This window comes from Sebastes fasciatus, chromosome 18 (genome assembly GCF_043250625.1).
Source record: "Sebastes fasciatus isolate fSebFas1 chromosome 18, fSebFas1.pri, whole genome shotgun sequence".
Lineage (NCBI taxonomy): Eukaryota > Metazoa > Chordata > Actinopteri > Perciformes > Sebastidae > Sebastes > Sebastes fasciatus.
The window spans coordinates 25,985,904-26,001,484 of record NC_133812.1 but is presented as its reverse complement, the minus strand read 5'-3'; the positions used below and the strand labels follow the sequence as shown (position 1 = coordinate 26,001,484).

The window sequence follows — 15,581 nt, the reverse complement described above, 5'->3', positions numbered from 1 at the left end:
TATCCCCTTTGCTGCTGTACACTGCAAATTTCCCCACTGTGGGACTAATAAAGGAATATCTGATCTTATCTTATTTTATGAAGACGACAGTGTTTTTTATTCGCCTCCCGTTTTTTCGCCATCCACCTATACTACCTTTGTTTATTGCTGTGCATAAAAGCTTAAAGGGGAGTGTGTTGATGATGTATAATTGCAAACCAGCTATTAGTGTGAAAGGACCAACATGTTATTCTTACCTGTAGTGTACATGTGTGACTGTTGGAGGTCTGTAGCCAAAGATCCAGGTCTGGATGTCCATGGGTCTTGCTTTGGGGTACGCTATGGTCACGTCTACTACCCACTGCAGGCCTTTACGTTTATTACCTGTCACAGAAGAAACACACATATAGGAAGTTAGGACACATTTTAAAAGCAGGGATCTAGGCTACAACTTGACCCAGTATTTTATGTATACTTAAATAATCCACACATTGACAGTGTTTGCCTGCAACCAACCAGGCTCTGAGGCAGGGCAGGAATTTCACCGGCGGACACGACCCTCTGTCTGGCCTTAATGAAAATGGTTTGCCCTGCGGTCACATTGTCCTCGATGCCTCGTCCACACTGCCCCAGCTGATTTCGCCGTTTGCTCCTCTGCTTCTTTTGTGTCAATACGTTTTTTTAGACTCCACTGTCTTTTACTGGGCAACATCAAGTTTAACGCTGCGCACATAACCAGTGGTCGGTTAGATTTCGAGCCTGGTATGAACCGATGGAAAACCAGGCTATTTATGACAATAGTTTGATGCCGCTGTAGCTGATCGCTACCACTCTACACAATGCTTGTGATTCCACCAGATCCACCACGTTTCAGAAGCGTCCCAGAAGCGGCTCTCCGCTCCACTCTGCTACAAATAGTCTATTTTTGTCGGAGTGTCTCCTTCGCTAGTTGAGGGGATGCACCCAAAACCAGCTCCTTCTCCTTCCTTTTCTAGTTTTTCAAGTTGGAGACGAAATGTGAGCATTCTCCTGCTAACAGACACTGTATGTGAAATATAGATACGAAATATTCATCAGGATTAATATATTTTAACAACTAAAACACAGCCAGAAATCTTTGATCCATGTCGTTCATAACTGGACTTTAACAATTTGTCTGTAGCCTACAGCACAACGAAGTAGGAAATAACAATAAACAACTTACAAATGATGAAAAATTTCTAGATACCAATAAATTATTTTGTGAAATAAACAGCTTTATATTTATTTATTTAATTTATATTATGTATTAAAGAGGACCCATTATGCTTTTGTGTTTTTTCCTTTCATTTACTGTATTATATAGTTTTTTTTGTGCATGTAAAAGTTCTGCAAAGTTACAAAAGCCAAAAGTCCAGGCCAAAGGGAGTTACTCTCCTCCACAGAAACACTGCTCCTAGACGATCAAGTAGAAACCCAAAATACGCAGTACGCACCTGAAAATGAGCATAATAGGTCCTCTTTAAAATAAAATCATCTTTAACCATTAAGTTAGAGATGATTATTTCCATGGACTTAAAATCAATTTTATATTTGATGGCCTTGCTGGCCCCTAAAAATGATGTGACTCCAGGCCTGTTCTAGAGGTCAAGAACCCACAGAAAGCAGCCCCACAATGAACCCCGGTCATCCACATTAAGAGCAGCATCTCTAACTACGAGGTGTCCCTGGAGATTTATTTTATATCATGCAGCCAAATGGAGGCTGGTTACCTGCCAACGTTACTGGTGGAAAACACAGTCTGACCAGCTGAAGTCCCAACTGGACAGAATTCAGCTGGCAGCTACGACTATATGAGTCACAGTAGAACCAGTTTCACCTCAAAAGCTAAACCTTCATATCATGTTATTATCATGTTAATATCATGTTATTATCATGTTATTATCTTGTTATCATCATGTTATTTCACCAGTAAATCACCACAGAAAATGCTGATAGGGCCGGGCGATATGGCCAGAATCTACTACCCCGATATTCATCATCTCATATCTTGATAACTGTATATATCACGATATAGTAAGGCTGCAAGATTACGGCCAATAAAAAACAGACTGCTTTCACATTGTGCTTCATTCCTGCTAATGTACAAATCTTTGCATCAAAATAAGACTTTAAATAATGAGGTTCTTCTTCACCTGAATTCAGTGCATTTTCATTTTGACAGTCAAAATGAGTAATATATCCAGCAATACTAAAACTCAGAGTTTAATGTGAAAAAACGCAGAATCTACAGTTGTCCCCACCCCCCGCTCTCTCTCTCTGAAGGGAAGAGGCGGGGTCAGGCGTCATCAACGCGTCATCAGTCACACTGCCCATGTGTTATACCCTGAGGTCTTAATGTTCTGGCTGATTGTAATCCTTAAAAAAAAAATCCTGAATCCGGATCATGATCCGGCTCACCACCAAAATCTAATGGATTGTTCGATGTGCCACACCCCGATCCTCACAAAAAAATCTTATTCAAATCCATTACAGACCTTTGGGGTAATCCTGGTAACAGACAAACCAACAAACCAACGCCGGTGAAAACATCACCTATACTTATATCCTTCCTAGGTCTTCTGGTCTTTACCGCTCTCACGTGTGAGGATCAGAATTAAAAACGTCGTCCAAATGACGTAAATATTGCCAAATCGCAGGCATTTCGACATCACGATATAGAAAAATAGAAATGAGACATTTTTAAATCATTTTGATGATACATATCGTCATATCGCCCAGCCCTAAGAGCTGATAAAAACAATAAAATGAAACCTAGTGGACCCTCCATTCATGACAGGGTAAGACGAAAGGTGAAGAAAGAAGTGAAACAGGAAGGTGAAGGTTGACAGATGGAGAGGGAATACTAAACACGTGATATATATCTGTCAGCTGTGAGGTTGCATGTGTGCGAGTATTTATGTACATTATGTAGGGTCGGCTCTGTGCTCACCTGCATGTAACCGCAAATGAGATCAAATCTAATAAATGAAAGGGTGGTGTGTTTTCTTTACTTTAAAGCTGTTATTCATTGCAGGACTGATGTTGACTCAAACATTACTAGTGTGTGTGTGTGTGTGTGTGTGTGTGTGTGTGTGTGTGTGTGAAGTATGCTGTGGTTTTGACAATAAGGATGCAGTGACTTTCAACAGCATGTCCACTATAAGATCCACGACAACAACAATGTTGAAAGCCACATTTCTTCACCTCCATGTTTCCCCATGCCTCTAGCATTTAGAGCTAATCTAAACACATCCCAGATCTGTCTTTGTACTGAACCATTAACACCCGACTGTGCAGGTTTTGACAGCAAACAAGTGCATTAACTAACAAGCTCGTCACATGCGAAAGAGAAAAACAGCAGCAGCCTCAGTTGGATCTAAAATGAGCTGGATGTGAAGCAGTGCATATATTTGACTGCTTGACTAATGTCACAGGCTGCTGCTACTGTGCAGCCAGCACTCCCCCCCCCCCTACGTTATGTTCATGTCTGTTAGTACAAATCACCTTGTCATTTACAACAGACAATGCTACTCAACTAAATACCTGTCATTTTGAGTGCTATTTTGAATGTGGAGTTTGGCGATATAAAGCATTTTCATAACTCGGTGTATTACTATCAATTGCAAATCAATCAAACTGCTTTATGGTAATATTGGATTTTTATACATGTTTTGTATTTACATTTTATATTCCTGAATGTTTTTTTTTTTGTCTAACACAGTTTTCACTGTTTCTCAATTGCTTCCAGTAAAGACTTTAAAGGCCAACTTGTCCTCAACCTCTTTAGGAAGTGTGTTTAGCTCGCCACATCGCTGAGCACGTACATGCAATGTGAAAAAAAGTCCTTTAAGAATGCACACCTCGGTTTACTCAGTATTATATAGGTTTCTAACTCTAACACTAGACGAGGCAAAAAACAGCAGCTGAGGTCCAGACTGCCGGCTCAATTATACCAATGTTACAGTGACTTGATAGGCATCCTCGGTATTGAAGGGACTGGCTAACACCACGAGCGATCCCTGTGTGGGTAATTGGATCTAGAGGTCTGTCCAAGTGTGTTGAAAGGCAGCCATCGTCTCTTGCGAGCGGCCGGCCAAAGAAACGAGGGCCCCGAGCCAAGGTATCGCCGGTGCCCTGCGTGCCGTGACAAACAATACTGTAATAACAGCAGCCGTGGTAATTTAAAATGACACCGGAGAGGCCCCGTCCTTCTGTAAACAGTTAAGAGGAAGGAAACACACCGGCAGATATCTGGCTCTCTATCAGGCCACTCTGCAGACCCATTACAACACTAGAAACCCACGCATGTCCCCTCCCACTGACTGGATAAAGAAAACCTCCTCTGATTGGTTTCGCTGCTATCAAACACATTTTTACCTTTGGGTCACATGGAGCTCCGTTCCCACCCTAAATGACTCACAGCTGTGAACTTTGCATACCTGCCAACTGTAAACACACAGTTTTATAAATGCATAAGCCTCGCCAGTCTCGGCCTGTCTTTCTGCAGGCGGTGGACTACACTGGTGACTAGTAGTGACCCATGTGCCTCGCGTCCGCGCCGAGCAGTAGCCCGGGTGACATTGCATGGCTGATACACGACGGCACACACATTTACATCAAATCCTGTTTCCTCCAAGTGGACCATTTGTCTCTGAGTGAGTCAGCAGAGCTCTGGGCACCTCTGCAGAGCATCAGGGAGGGTCAGAGGGAGACAGAGCTGTGTCTTTGATCAGCCAGACACAAACACACACACAGACAGAGGATAGCTAGGGACACAGCGCTCTTCTGGGTATGCATGTTTTTTTTCTTTTCTTGCCCTCAGTTTTAATGCCATTAGCTAGATTCAAGTGGAAGGACGAGCCACTGCTGCAGCAACCAGCTTCCGCTTCCCCTCCTCCTGAGCTGCTGGAACAGAGGAAAGGACAATATATCACGTCCTAATGTCTTTTCTAGGGCTGGGACGATTCACCTATCTCCTGATCACGATACTATCACGATACTTGGCTGCCGATTCGATATGTATTGCGATTTTATTAACCTTTGTGAACACTAGACCATGGGGAAAAAGTTGCTCTTCTAGGGACTTTTACTTTAGAAAATATCTAAATTAATACATTAAAATGTTAGATTTTTCAGCATGTATGTAGTCAGAGATGTCCTGAAGTCAAATATATCAGTCATTGTCAGGTAGTATTTATTACATTTTTTCCAGCACACGTGTCTACTTCCTCTAACTTCTCCAAGTCCGTCTCTAGCTCTCCCGTCAGCTCCGTTCTCTTTATACATCCATGGTCAGCTCCATCGGGGCCGTTTGAATGCATTTAACATAAATGTCAGTATATGGGTGCTCTACAGTCGTAGCGTCGGCCCATTTGACCACGGAGATGAGAGCGACGGCCGGCTCGACCGCACGTTACGATAACGTTTCCTGTCCGTGACAGAGTTAGCATGCAGCTTTAGCCGTGATGTCTAGCTCTGCAGCAACAAGGAATGGTGGGATGGTATTATCTCCTTTCCTCTGGTAAAGGACGGTCCAGTGTATCCTATATGTTAAAGGAGATAATAAAGGAAGCATTGAAGCACCTTTCCTCAGCATTTAGAGGATTCAACTAGCTCTCATCATGGCTGCTACTGAGATACTTCCGGGTCATTTCACTCCGTTAGGAACCTTCCTGAGAGAAAAAGACTTTTCGACCGCAGCCAGGGAGATAAAGAAAGACCTGGGATACGAACTGGAACTACACAGAAGAGGGGGAAATATAATTTGACATGAAAAGGATTGACACGTCTAAAAAAAACATTTTAAAATCGCCTTCCTGCCAGAGGTTATAAACAAAACCGCTGCTGTCGTCAGTGTTTTCTGTGTCAGGCCAAAACAAAAACTTGCACACGCAGCATATAATTTAGCACGTAAGTGAAGCTCGTCTTTATCCCAATTTTACGAGGGCTGATTTAGAGATCCTCCTCCTCCTCTGGTTTGACAGTCTGTCCTGCAGAGGGATAAACAGACAGCCCCTCTCTCTGTTAGTGCTGAGGCCGTCCGACACAGAGCTGTGTTAGCAGACTCGTGGAAGGCTAAAGTCCCTGAGCCACGTTCTCAATAATGCTGGCCCAAGTCTCTCCAAATTACTATAAACACAGCACACCCTTGAAATGGATTTTGATCTGAAGCCAGGAGAATCCGCTGGGTGACCTGGGTGTGCACGGGCATAAGGGACTCATTCCATCTGTACGTTTCCGGCCGTTTTAACGCCGTAGGGACGGTTCCAAGAAGCAGGTTTACTGTGTTATCTGGAACATTTTGCTTAGTTAAACCATGTGGTGGAAAAACTGGTGTTTCTCCTGAGGAATAAAGGGAAGGAGATCACCTTCACTGCAAACAAAGACTTCAGTATAATATCTGGATCTGGATCCGTCTAAAGACAATATGGACATAAAGACAGTAAAGAGACAGATGAAAGAGCAGTGATTGAGCTCTAGGCAGCTAAACGATAGCTTCTTGCTGATGTGGCCAATTCATTATGTTTTGTCTCGTAATGCAAATTTTTGCAACGAATAACTAGAACGGCACTCGGAGAACACAGACCTCCGCAAAAGTGTGTGACTTTAAAAACAGTTCACAGCTCACAGCTGGCGGTACCGTTAGGTGGTCGGCTTATTATTAACACGGTGTGTTTCCATGTAACGTATCGGCGGATGCCTCTCTCATACATCAGCCTTGTTCTGTCTGTATAACGTTAAAACCACGTCGTCTCTCATCCCGTCATCTACCGCTTTGTTCTCTCTCACCGCGGACAGGCAACAGCTCCACACATCCACACACATATCTCTCTGCTCGAAAAAGGAAAAAGGCGGGGTCATGCGTCATCAGCGCATCATCAGTGCGTCATCAGCTACACGTATACCATGTGTTATACCCTGTGGTCTTAATGCTCAGGCTGATAGGAATCCTTAAAAGAAATTCCTGAATCCGGATCATGATCCGGATCGCCACCAAAATCTAATGAATTGTTTATTGTGCCACACCCCACCCCTCCAAAAGATTTCATTCAAATCCATCACGAACCTTTGGAGTAATCCTCCAAACGGACAAACAAACCAACGCCGGTGAAAACATAACCTCCTTCCTAGGCCTTCGGCCTTGGCGGAGGTAATAAAACGCTTTGGACTCAGTCTGCAAGGTTTCTGTGCGTAACAGTAACGTTTTATCGGATGATGGATTAAAAAAACGCATACGAAAGATACAGACTTGGTGTGCAAAGACCTCAAGACATGTTTGTTCCCATACTTTGTTGATGTTCGTTTGCATACTATATTTAAATTGTTGCAAATAAAACCAAGTGTAGAAAAAAGATATTTCCCTCTCAAAAGGTTGTTAATTGCAGCATTATCTTCCTGCTCGCTGGCTGTATTTAGGGCTGGTCTCTAGACAGAAAAATTACTCTCCTGCAAATAACCGCTGGGGTTTCAGGGACCTTGATGCAATTTCTGGCACCTCTGTGCATGTCACCCCCTTTCCTCTCCTGGCAATCTTTACCACCAGTCCCCTTTTCATTTAAAGCAGGACTCCCAGAGGACAGTAGTGGGGCACAGAGGCGGCGATTTAATGTTTCATGTTTGAAGCGTGCTCCGTCCCCGGCCTTCGAGCCAAACATAAGATCACATTAGATCAAGAGCTACGCCACACAGAGTTCACAGAGACTCAAGTAAAAGAAGGAAAAAATCCCCCGGAAGAGCATTCAATCAATATGAAAGAATATCCTGCAACTTCAAAGAATACCTCCGAATTCAACCCCGACTTCACGAGTTTAGTGAACCAGGTGTCATCACACAAGGCCTAATGAAATCCATTTAACATCTCTAATCAATGGCTGTCAAAAAATTGCAAAAAAATCTGCCTGTTTTTCCAGACTCATGTCAATTTGAAAAAATTAAAATCACCCCACAGCAAAGCGAGCAGCAGCTCTCCTCCTGAACTGTGCCAGCATGCAGTTTTGTCTCATTTTAAGATGTGATGTGACCCAGAGGAGGCGTTCTGGGCTGACCACTTAAAATGATTTCTATAGAAAATGTGTTTTTAGAAATGTATTTATAGCTTTTAAAAGCCTGGAAACACACGACTGAAGGTTAATTCTGAGGGAAGAGGGGCACCCTGGTGGTGGCCTGGGTGTTTAAGGTGCAGACAATGCTACCAAAATAAAGTACAGCGGAGTACATTTGTTGCATGTCATTTCCCGCCTTTATCTACTTCCTACTCTCCAAACAAGACATAAAATGGACAAAATATAAACTGTATATAAAATACTGTAATATAAAATACTTAACTAGAATTACTGTCTTGCGGTTGTATGCCTCCGCCAAACAGTCAAGTTGCAGTTTACATCCATTAGGGATGAGAGTCACCAGAGGGCCAGGGATACGATTATATCACGATACTGGCCATGCCAGTTTTATACTGTTCAGGATTTGGAGACGTGCTCGCTGCTACTTTCTATTTTGGATTTTAGAAAGACAGAATAGCGTCCGGATTGTTAAGTTGTTCATAGTTCATGTAATAAAAGATCGATACCTGACGTCCGTGTATCAATACAATATTGCCACGCTATATTATGCTATGCTGTATTGATTTTTTCCTCCCACCCTTAACATCCATGTCTGTCTAAAATATCATCGCTTCATCACTTTATCCTGTTAGGCATTTGTGTGAAATCGTCACAATTAGCATATGAATTCTCGAGTTGTGGCCAAAACCACGTTTTGTGAGATCAGTAACTTTAACATTTGACCACCAAAATCTCATCAGTTCATCCTTGAGTCCAGGTGTATGTTTGTGCCAAATTTGAAGAAATTCCTCCAGGTGCTCCTGAGATAGTGCGTTCACGAAAAGGGCCAGACGTACGGACAGACAACCAAAAACATAATGCTTCTTGCGACTGCTGGCACCGACACAGAGGCATAAAAACATATGAAGGTCATAAAACCCAGTCCTGATTAGAACAAACTTTATAGATCCAAATAGCAAGTCCCAAGTCCTAAACTTTGAATTTTGTGTCTTAAACAAGTCATAATGCGCTCTTCACCAAATCATGTGATGCCATTTGCATCTCCGTCTGTAGTTTCCACCCGCACGTTTTTCAAACTGCAAACTGCAATTTGTTTTTTGTCAAGTCGAGTCATCAAATTTGTGACTCGAGTCCACACGTCTGCCAAATACATCCCCCAAACATCCCCGTGAGAGGATCTGGGAAACACACTAGAAAAGCTTTATGCGTGTGTCGGTTACCTGTCTGGTTCGGGGTCCCGGTTTCGTTGCCCACGCTGCCGTTCTCCTGCTGGGCCGACAGGGTTTTCAGGATTACGTGGGTGGCCCCCAGACGGGGCAACGTGACGTGGTTCAGGTGGGGGAGAGAATGCTTCTTGGCAAACAACTGGCTGGTTTCCCGCCGCTTTCGCAGGAAGCCGCCCTCCGGGAACAGCACTATCCACTTCCTGTCGCGGCTGTGGTAGTATTTCTCTAGGTGATCTTTCAGGTAGATCAGCTGCTTGTCTCGGTAAGCTTTACCCTGCGGGAACAATGGAAATACATTATAAACAATGTAAGCGTCATAGTTTAATGCGTAAAACACCAACATGTCCAGTTGATTCAAACCACCAGTACTCTAACAACTAGCTGACTACATTCAAAACAAGTGCATTTATCTCAAACTGCTTTCTTTATTCCCCCTTTAGGGAACTAAATGATTGAGGCTAAATTCATTAACTTAACAAGATAGACGTGTTTTGTCAGCATACAAACAACCAAACAAATGAAACCAAGCTAACACAAATCAGGAGTCAGATGCAGAAACGCTGCGGAGCACTCACAGCAGCAGCAGCAGCATTAACGGCAGCACGACTGAAATGGATGCAAAAACCTGATGGCCTTGACAACATTAAGAGCATTAGCAGTAACGGGTCGGAGAGGAGCAGGATTGATTTTTAGTTAGGCCCGGTCAAAAAGCCATTTTAAATGCATTAGCAGAGCCGGGCGGGACTCTCTGTATGTGTCATGTGAGCACACGTGAGGCCGGGTGGAGTAAAAGTGCTCACAACACAGTGGAAAAGGCTCAATAATATCAGGATCATTCAGCCAAAAACTGAAGAAAGTCTCTGTTTTACAAAGAGAGAAACATTCACAAACCCAGACATGACCTTGAGACCGTTTCTGTGGTTTTACTGCAGCTATAAGAGCTACACGAATTAAAGGAAATGTACTCCACAATGTTGCTGTTAGAGTCAGACTGTCTATATAGTGAGGAAGAAGAGGAGGGTACCTCTGCTGCTTTCCCACTGTCAGAATAATATCATTATATTTATTTTACAGATGAATAATGTTTTATGTTTGGACTTGGTTGGATTTGACTGAATCATCGGATGGTTTATCTTTAGCTCAAGGTCTTTAATATTCGGCCACCTGTCTCTCAAGTGAGCAACCTGCTCAGCTTCGCTCCCACACGCTTTCGTCAACTGACACCAAGGATATTCACTCTGTTGCCAGTTTATTAGGTACACCTTTCTAAAACTAACGCAGTCATAAAAACAACAGCGCTGCTATAAATCCTCCCTCCATGAAGTTATTGTTGAAACTGTTTCAGAGAAGAACTTAACGTTTATTTCAGAGGCTGTAGTTTGTGGTGCTGTTGAATTTTATTCGGGTTTTATACTAAGAGGTGTTCTTCTACTCATTGATATAAATGGGGTGCATGAAATATACTAAACATTTGTGAGTGTAAAGGAATACAATTCGACGGCAACACAAATTGCAGCCTCCAAAAATGACCATAAAGTTGAATCAACACCTTCAACAAAAGATGAACGTTACAGCTTCTATAAAGGGAATGATATCTGCAGGACTGCTCTATTAGGAGCCGGTCACATGCCACGCTTTTTGTGCCCCTCGTATTCATTGTTGTCAATATAGACACCAGAGGCCTGTACTACGAAGCGAGTTCAACCCAGGGTATCTTCTCGTTATCTGGCTTAACTAACCCTAACAAACGAGATCTCGCTAAGCGGTCCTACAAAGCTGGTTATCAACTCGGTAAATCAACCCAGGGTTTCTCAGTCTGGCTGTGAGCGCGTTCACATGAACGGGGCGGTGTTTGCAGCATCAGACCAATCACAGACATGGACAAGTCTACAGACTTACAGACAGGCAGAGCGCCATATTTTACAAACAAAGTTAAACACATAATCCAGGCTAAGATTAATACAATTGAAGCTGCCAAATGCAGGAAGGACAGCTGGCAAAAGAAAAAACTCTCGATGTGTGAATGCGGAACACTCAAAAGTCGGATATAGTCGTCTAGATATAAATAGGTATAAGAAATGTAATGGATGGGTTACACCTCATGATGCCCATTAATATATGGGGCGAGCATAAGTTACCGTGGTGATCTTCCCCGGTAAGAAGTGATCGAACTTCGTAGGACGGAAAACCTTGAAGTTACCTCGCTAACGCAAAATCCTGCTTTGAGTACAGGCCTCTGGAAGGCACGCTCAAAAACGAGAGCAACGCTGTCGCGACGCGCAAGCTTTCCCAAGTGCAACTTTTGCAGCGCGCACCACATGTCATGTGACGAGGAACAACTAATCACAACTGGCAGATATCTTTTCTTTCTTCCATAAACTTCAGTAAATATATAAATATATACTGTATATGGAGCTACCCAGAGCTTTATGAAAGGTCAGCCAAATTGACACAGAACTTGAGCGGTAATGTTACTGTGAGGGATTTACAGTACTTTGATGTCTTGGTTTAGTTTAGTTTAGTCTGTGAGGCTTCATGCTGAATTACCACAATTTCATCATCATCGTCATCGTTATCGCAGCGTGCAGGTTTCAGTTGCCTAGTAACGGCAGGCGCGTCGGGAGCGCAACCTCCCAAGCACCTTGGATAAAATGTTGAAAGCGGCCCGGCTGGCGTTTTCCACACGCTTTTAGACACAACATGTGAACGGCCCCTTAGACTGTGTTATTTTTTTAGCTTGGTGTACCTAATAAACTGGCAACTTTAGTGTCCGTAGATACAAACAAATAAAGTTGCACAGTGTACATGCAATCACAGTGAACATTCAAAGAATTCAAATGAAGGAGGTCAATTTCATAACCAAGTGTCCCATATGACATTAGATTTTGCCTGTAAATTCACTTAAAATGTACATTTTATAACGTGAAAAATGTTTATGTACTTTATTTGAAGAACGTCTCAGGAGCAAGCAAAGCAACACTTCGCAACACACATCTTTCCTGTTACCTGCTGCCATTTAGCCAGCAGCTGCTAATGCTAACTCAAATTAAATCTCATCCCTATAATTTCCTCACAAGAACTTTTTGTTTTTAACTTGTTGGAGGGAAGATGTTTCGATTTGACTCCAATTTAGCTCGCTGTTATAAAAAAGAAAAATAAGTGATGTTTCTATGCCCCAACGTGTGCACGACAGCAATTTGACACCATCTAGTTGTCCCCTATCTAGTTATAACCTCACTGTACCAGTTTTACTGGACTCCACAGAGAGGATTCTGTAGAACTAGGAGGCTGAAATGTGACAAGAAAATGTCAACAGCTGCTAGTGACTGTGATGTGTGAACATTTTTATGGCTCTCTACATCCTTAAATTATAAAACATGAATTTTGAAGTCTAATTTGAAGTTTTCGAGGCTGAGAAGTTAAATTACAGCCCTGTACCACCAGTTAAGTGTGCTCCGGCCATCAAAGCCCGCCGTGTTGTGATGTGCATAATGATGTCGGAGACGTGTCAGCCAGCCTGAGTGGACAGCAGATGCTTGGGAGGCCGGGGCAGATGCTGGCGGCGCTGTGAGGATGTGTGAAGTATTCTGGGGAAGGATGTCAAGAATGCACACACAAGAACACCAGAGGGGATCACACAGAGAGAGAGAGAGAGAGAGAGAGAGAGAGAGGATGGCAGGATGACCCAGCCATGCTCAGGCCTTCCTCTCCAGCCCGTCTGGCTGTTAGCAGGCTCAGGGTGCTTCACCCTCGGCACGGTGCCTGCCGGATGTGAAATTCCACGGCAAAGCATTTCCATGACCTAAAAAATGAATTCCCTCTAGCCACGACGGTTGTGGTGTTTCTGCAGCTCAGAATATGAGAGAGAGAGAGGGAGATGTTTGTGTGTGGGCGTTTCATTAATTCAGCAGTGCTTTAAATCTATATTGTTTTACATGTTTGTCCTATTTGGAGCCGGTGTCAGCAAGACCTCCAGTTAGTGGCGCCTGGGTTAGCTCAGTTGGTAGAGCGGGCGTCCATGTATTAAGGCTTAGTCCTGACCGCGGCGGCCCGGGTTCGAATCCGGCCTATGGCCCTTTCCGCATCCACTCTCTCTCTCCCCCCTTTCAAGACTCTATCCACTGTCCTGTCATAAAAATGGAAAATGCCCCCAAAAAAATAACTTTAAAAAAAAAAAAAAAGACCTCCAGTTAGCCTCACAGAAAATAATTACCAATATCTAAAAGGCATCAGATGTATAGAAACGGATGTATTCTGACAGGCAGTAGTTGGGCTCAACAATATATGTTTTTGCAAGTCGAGTATCACGTGAAGTTATCCGGCAGATTAAATGGTCAACAACCAAAATGATTATTGAGAAATATGCCAAATAAATAAATAAATTGATTAATAGCATATTAAATAGCCTAATATTGTAAGATATGTTGCCAAGGCGATTTAAATATAAACTTATATTATACGGCAATTTTTGAATATTATTTTTGTTTGGAATGCACATCCCTAGTGCAGATTCAACTTGGTTCAGTCCGTCTGTACTTGTTGGGTAGCTAACCCTAGCTAGCCAGCTGTCTGCAGATATCAGACTGATAACAGCAAACAGCTGCAACAGATGAATTAGTGTGTGGACATTTTGAGGTTTAAGTTTCATCACAATACGATATATTGATTCTTTGGACAACAATTTTCATATTTGCTGATATCAGAAAGTTTGCCGTGACACCGTTTAGATATGATTCAATTCAGGGGCCTGCGATCGATATGAGACGATATCATGTTTACATTTAACACAATCAGTTACATCTACATCAACTCACTGAAGGCAACTAAAATATGATCTGGCAATTTTATTACTGGACTCTTCCAGACATTTAAATGTAAAACAATTTATTCTTTTTGATAAAAAGAATAAATATAAAGTAGGAAGCTCAAAACAACGGCGTATCTTAAAGATGATGATATATGTTTCTATATTTTCACTTTGCATCGAGGATATTGGATTGTTGATAATTGATTGATTTATCGTTACTCGCCTAGAAAATTCTGTGCTGAAACAGATTATTAAAGTGGATGTCCATATTTTACTTAGTCAAAGGACCTGATACTGAAGAAAAAAAACCTTTTTGAATATGCATAACAATGACACTTATATATAACAATATTTTTGCATAAATGCCTTGTGCATGAAGTCGTACAAAACATTACGTTTAAATCATGTTACAGTTTTCCTGGATTTTGCAGGAATCAACAAAATAGATTTTATTTTTGGCCATATCTCCCAGCATTATACAGTAGATACTTTAAGTGCAACAATTAATCGATTAAGTTGTCAACTATTAAATTAATCGCCAACTATTTTGATTTTCAATTCATTTTTTTGAGTAATTTTTTCAGGAAAGAAAAGTCCAAAATTCTCCGATTCCAGCTTCTTAAATGTGAATATTTTCTGGTTTCTTTACTCCTCTATGACAGTAAACTGAATATCTTTGAGTTGTGGACAAACCAAGAGCTCTGAGGACGTCATCTTGGTCTTTGGGAAACACTGATCGACATTTTTCACTATTTTCTGACATTTTATAGACCAAACAACTAATAGGTTAATAGAGAAAATAATCTTTAGTTGCAGCCCTAGTAGTACAAATGAGATATCCCATTTCTTTGTTGTGATTGGATCCACCCAATTCTATGATATTCTGTCATTTGCTATGACTCTGCAGTGAATCATTGCTCCCCGTCTGCTGGGATAAACCTCCCAAACCTGCACGATATTCCAGGAATTCCCTGACCGAGAGGAGCCCTGCAGGCTCCACGTGTAGGCATGTCACATCAGGCTGCTCTGTTCCAGCTGACCTTACAACAAAGGGTCAGTCTGACCCAGCGGGGCCGGGCAGCCCCTCCCACACTACTGTCTGTCCACTGCCGTTATCCTTCTCAGAGGACGCCGTGGCCGCAGGAATCCCACTAACATATCTGCTGTCCAGCTGGGACAAGCAGATGGGTACGACTCCACTTAGCAGCGCAGCGCAGTTCAAAAACAGGCCAGCAGTAGCCGGGAGGTTGAAAGAGTTTACGGCCCAAAGGTCTATGTTGTAATCCTGAGACCTTCAGGGAGAAACCAGGTGTTGACATGTGAGGGGAGATAGGCTTTCATCTGCTGGGGACATCTATCGATGTAGCCTTGAGGCTAATTTACCAACTAAAACAACTTGCCAGGCAGCTAATAGCTTGCCAGGATGTTGATATGTACAGTGTGACCTGTAGGGCTGGGACGATACACATATCTCCTGATTCTATA

General features: G+C 42.6%; 1 protein-coding gene across 1 annotated transcript in view; it reads right to left on the bottom strand.

Annotated features, from left to right (window-relative positions):
- lpgat1 (lysophosphatidylglycerol acyltransferase 1) overlaps window positions 1–15,581 on the bottom strand; it is a 58,704-nt gene that overhangs the window by 17,334 nt on the left and 25,789 nt on the right. The window contains exons 5-6 of the mRNA XM_074616499.1: window positions 9,284–9,563; window positions 237–363 (exon numbers count right to left, since the gene is read on the bottom strand). Coding sequence (XP_074472600.1) covers window positions 237–363; window positions 9,284–9,563 — 407 coding nt within the window. The remainder of the gene's footprint in view (window positions 1–236; window positions 364–9,283; window positions 9,564–15,581) is intronic.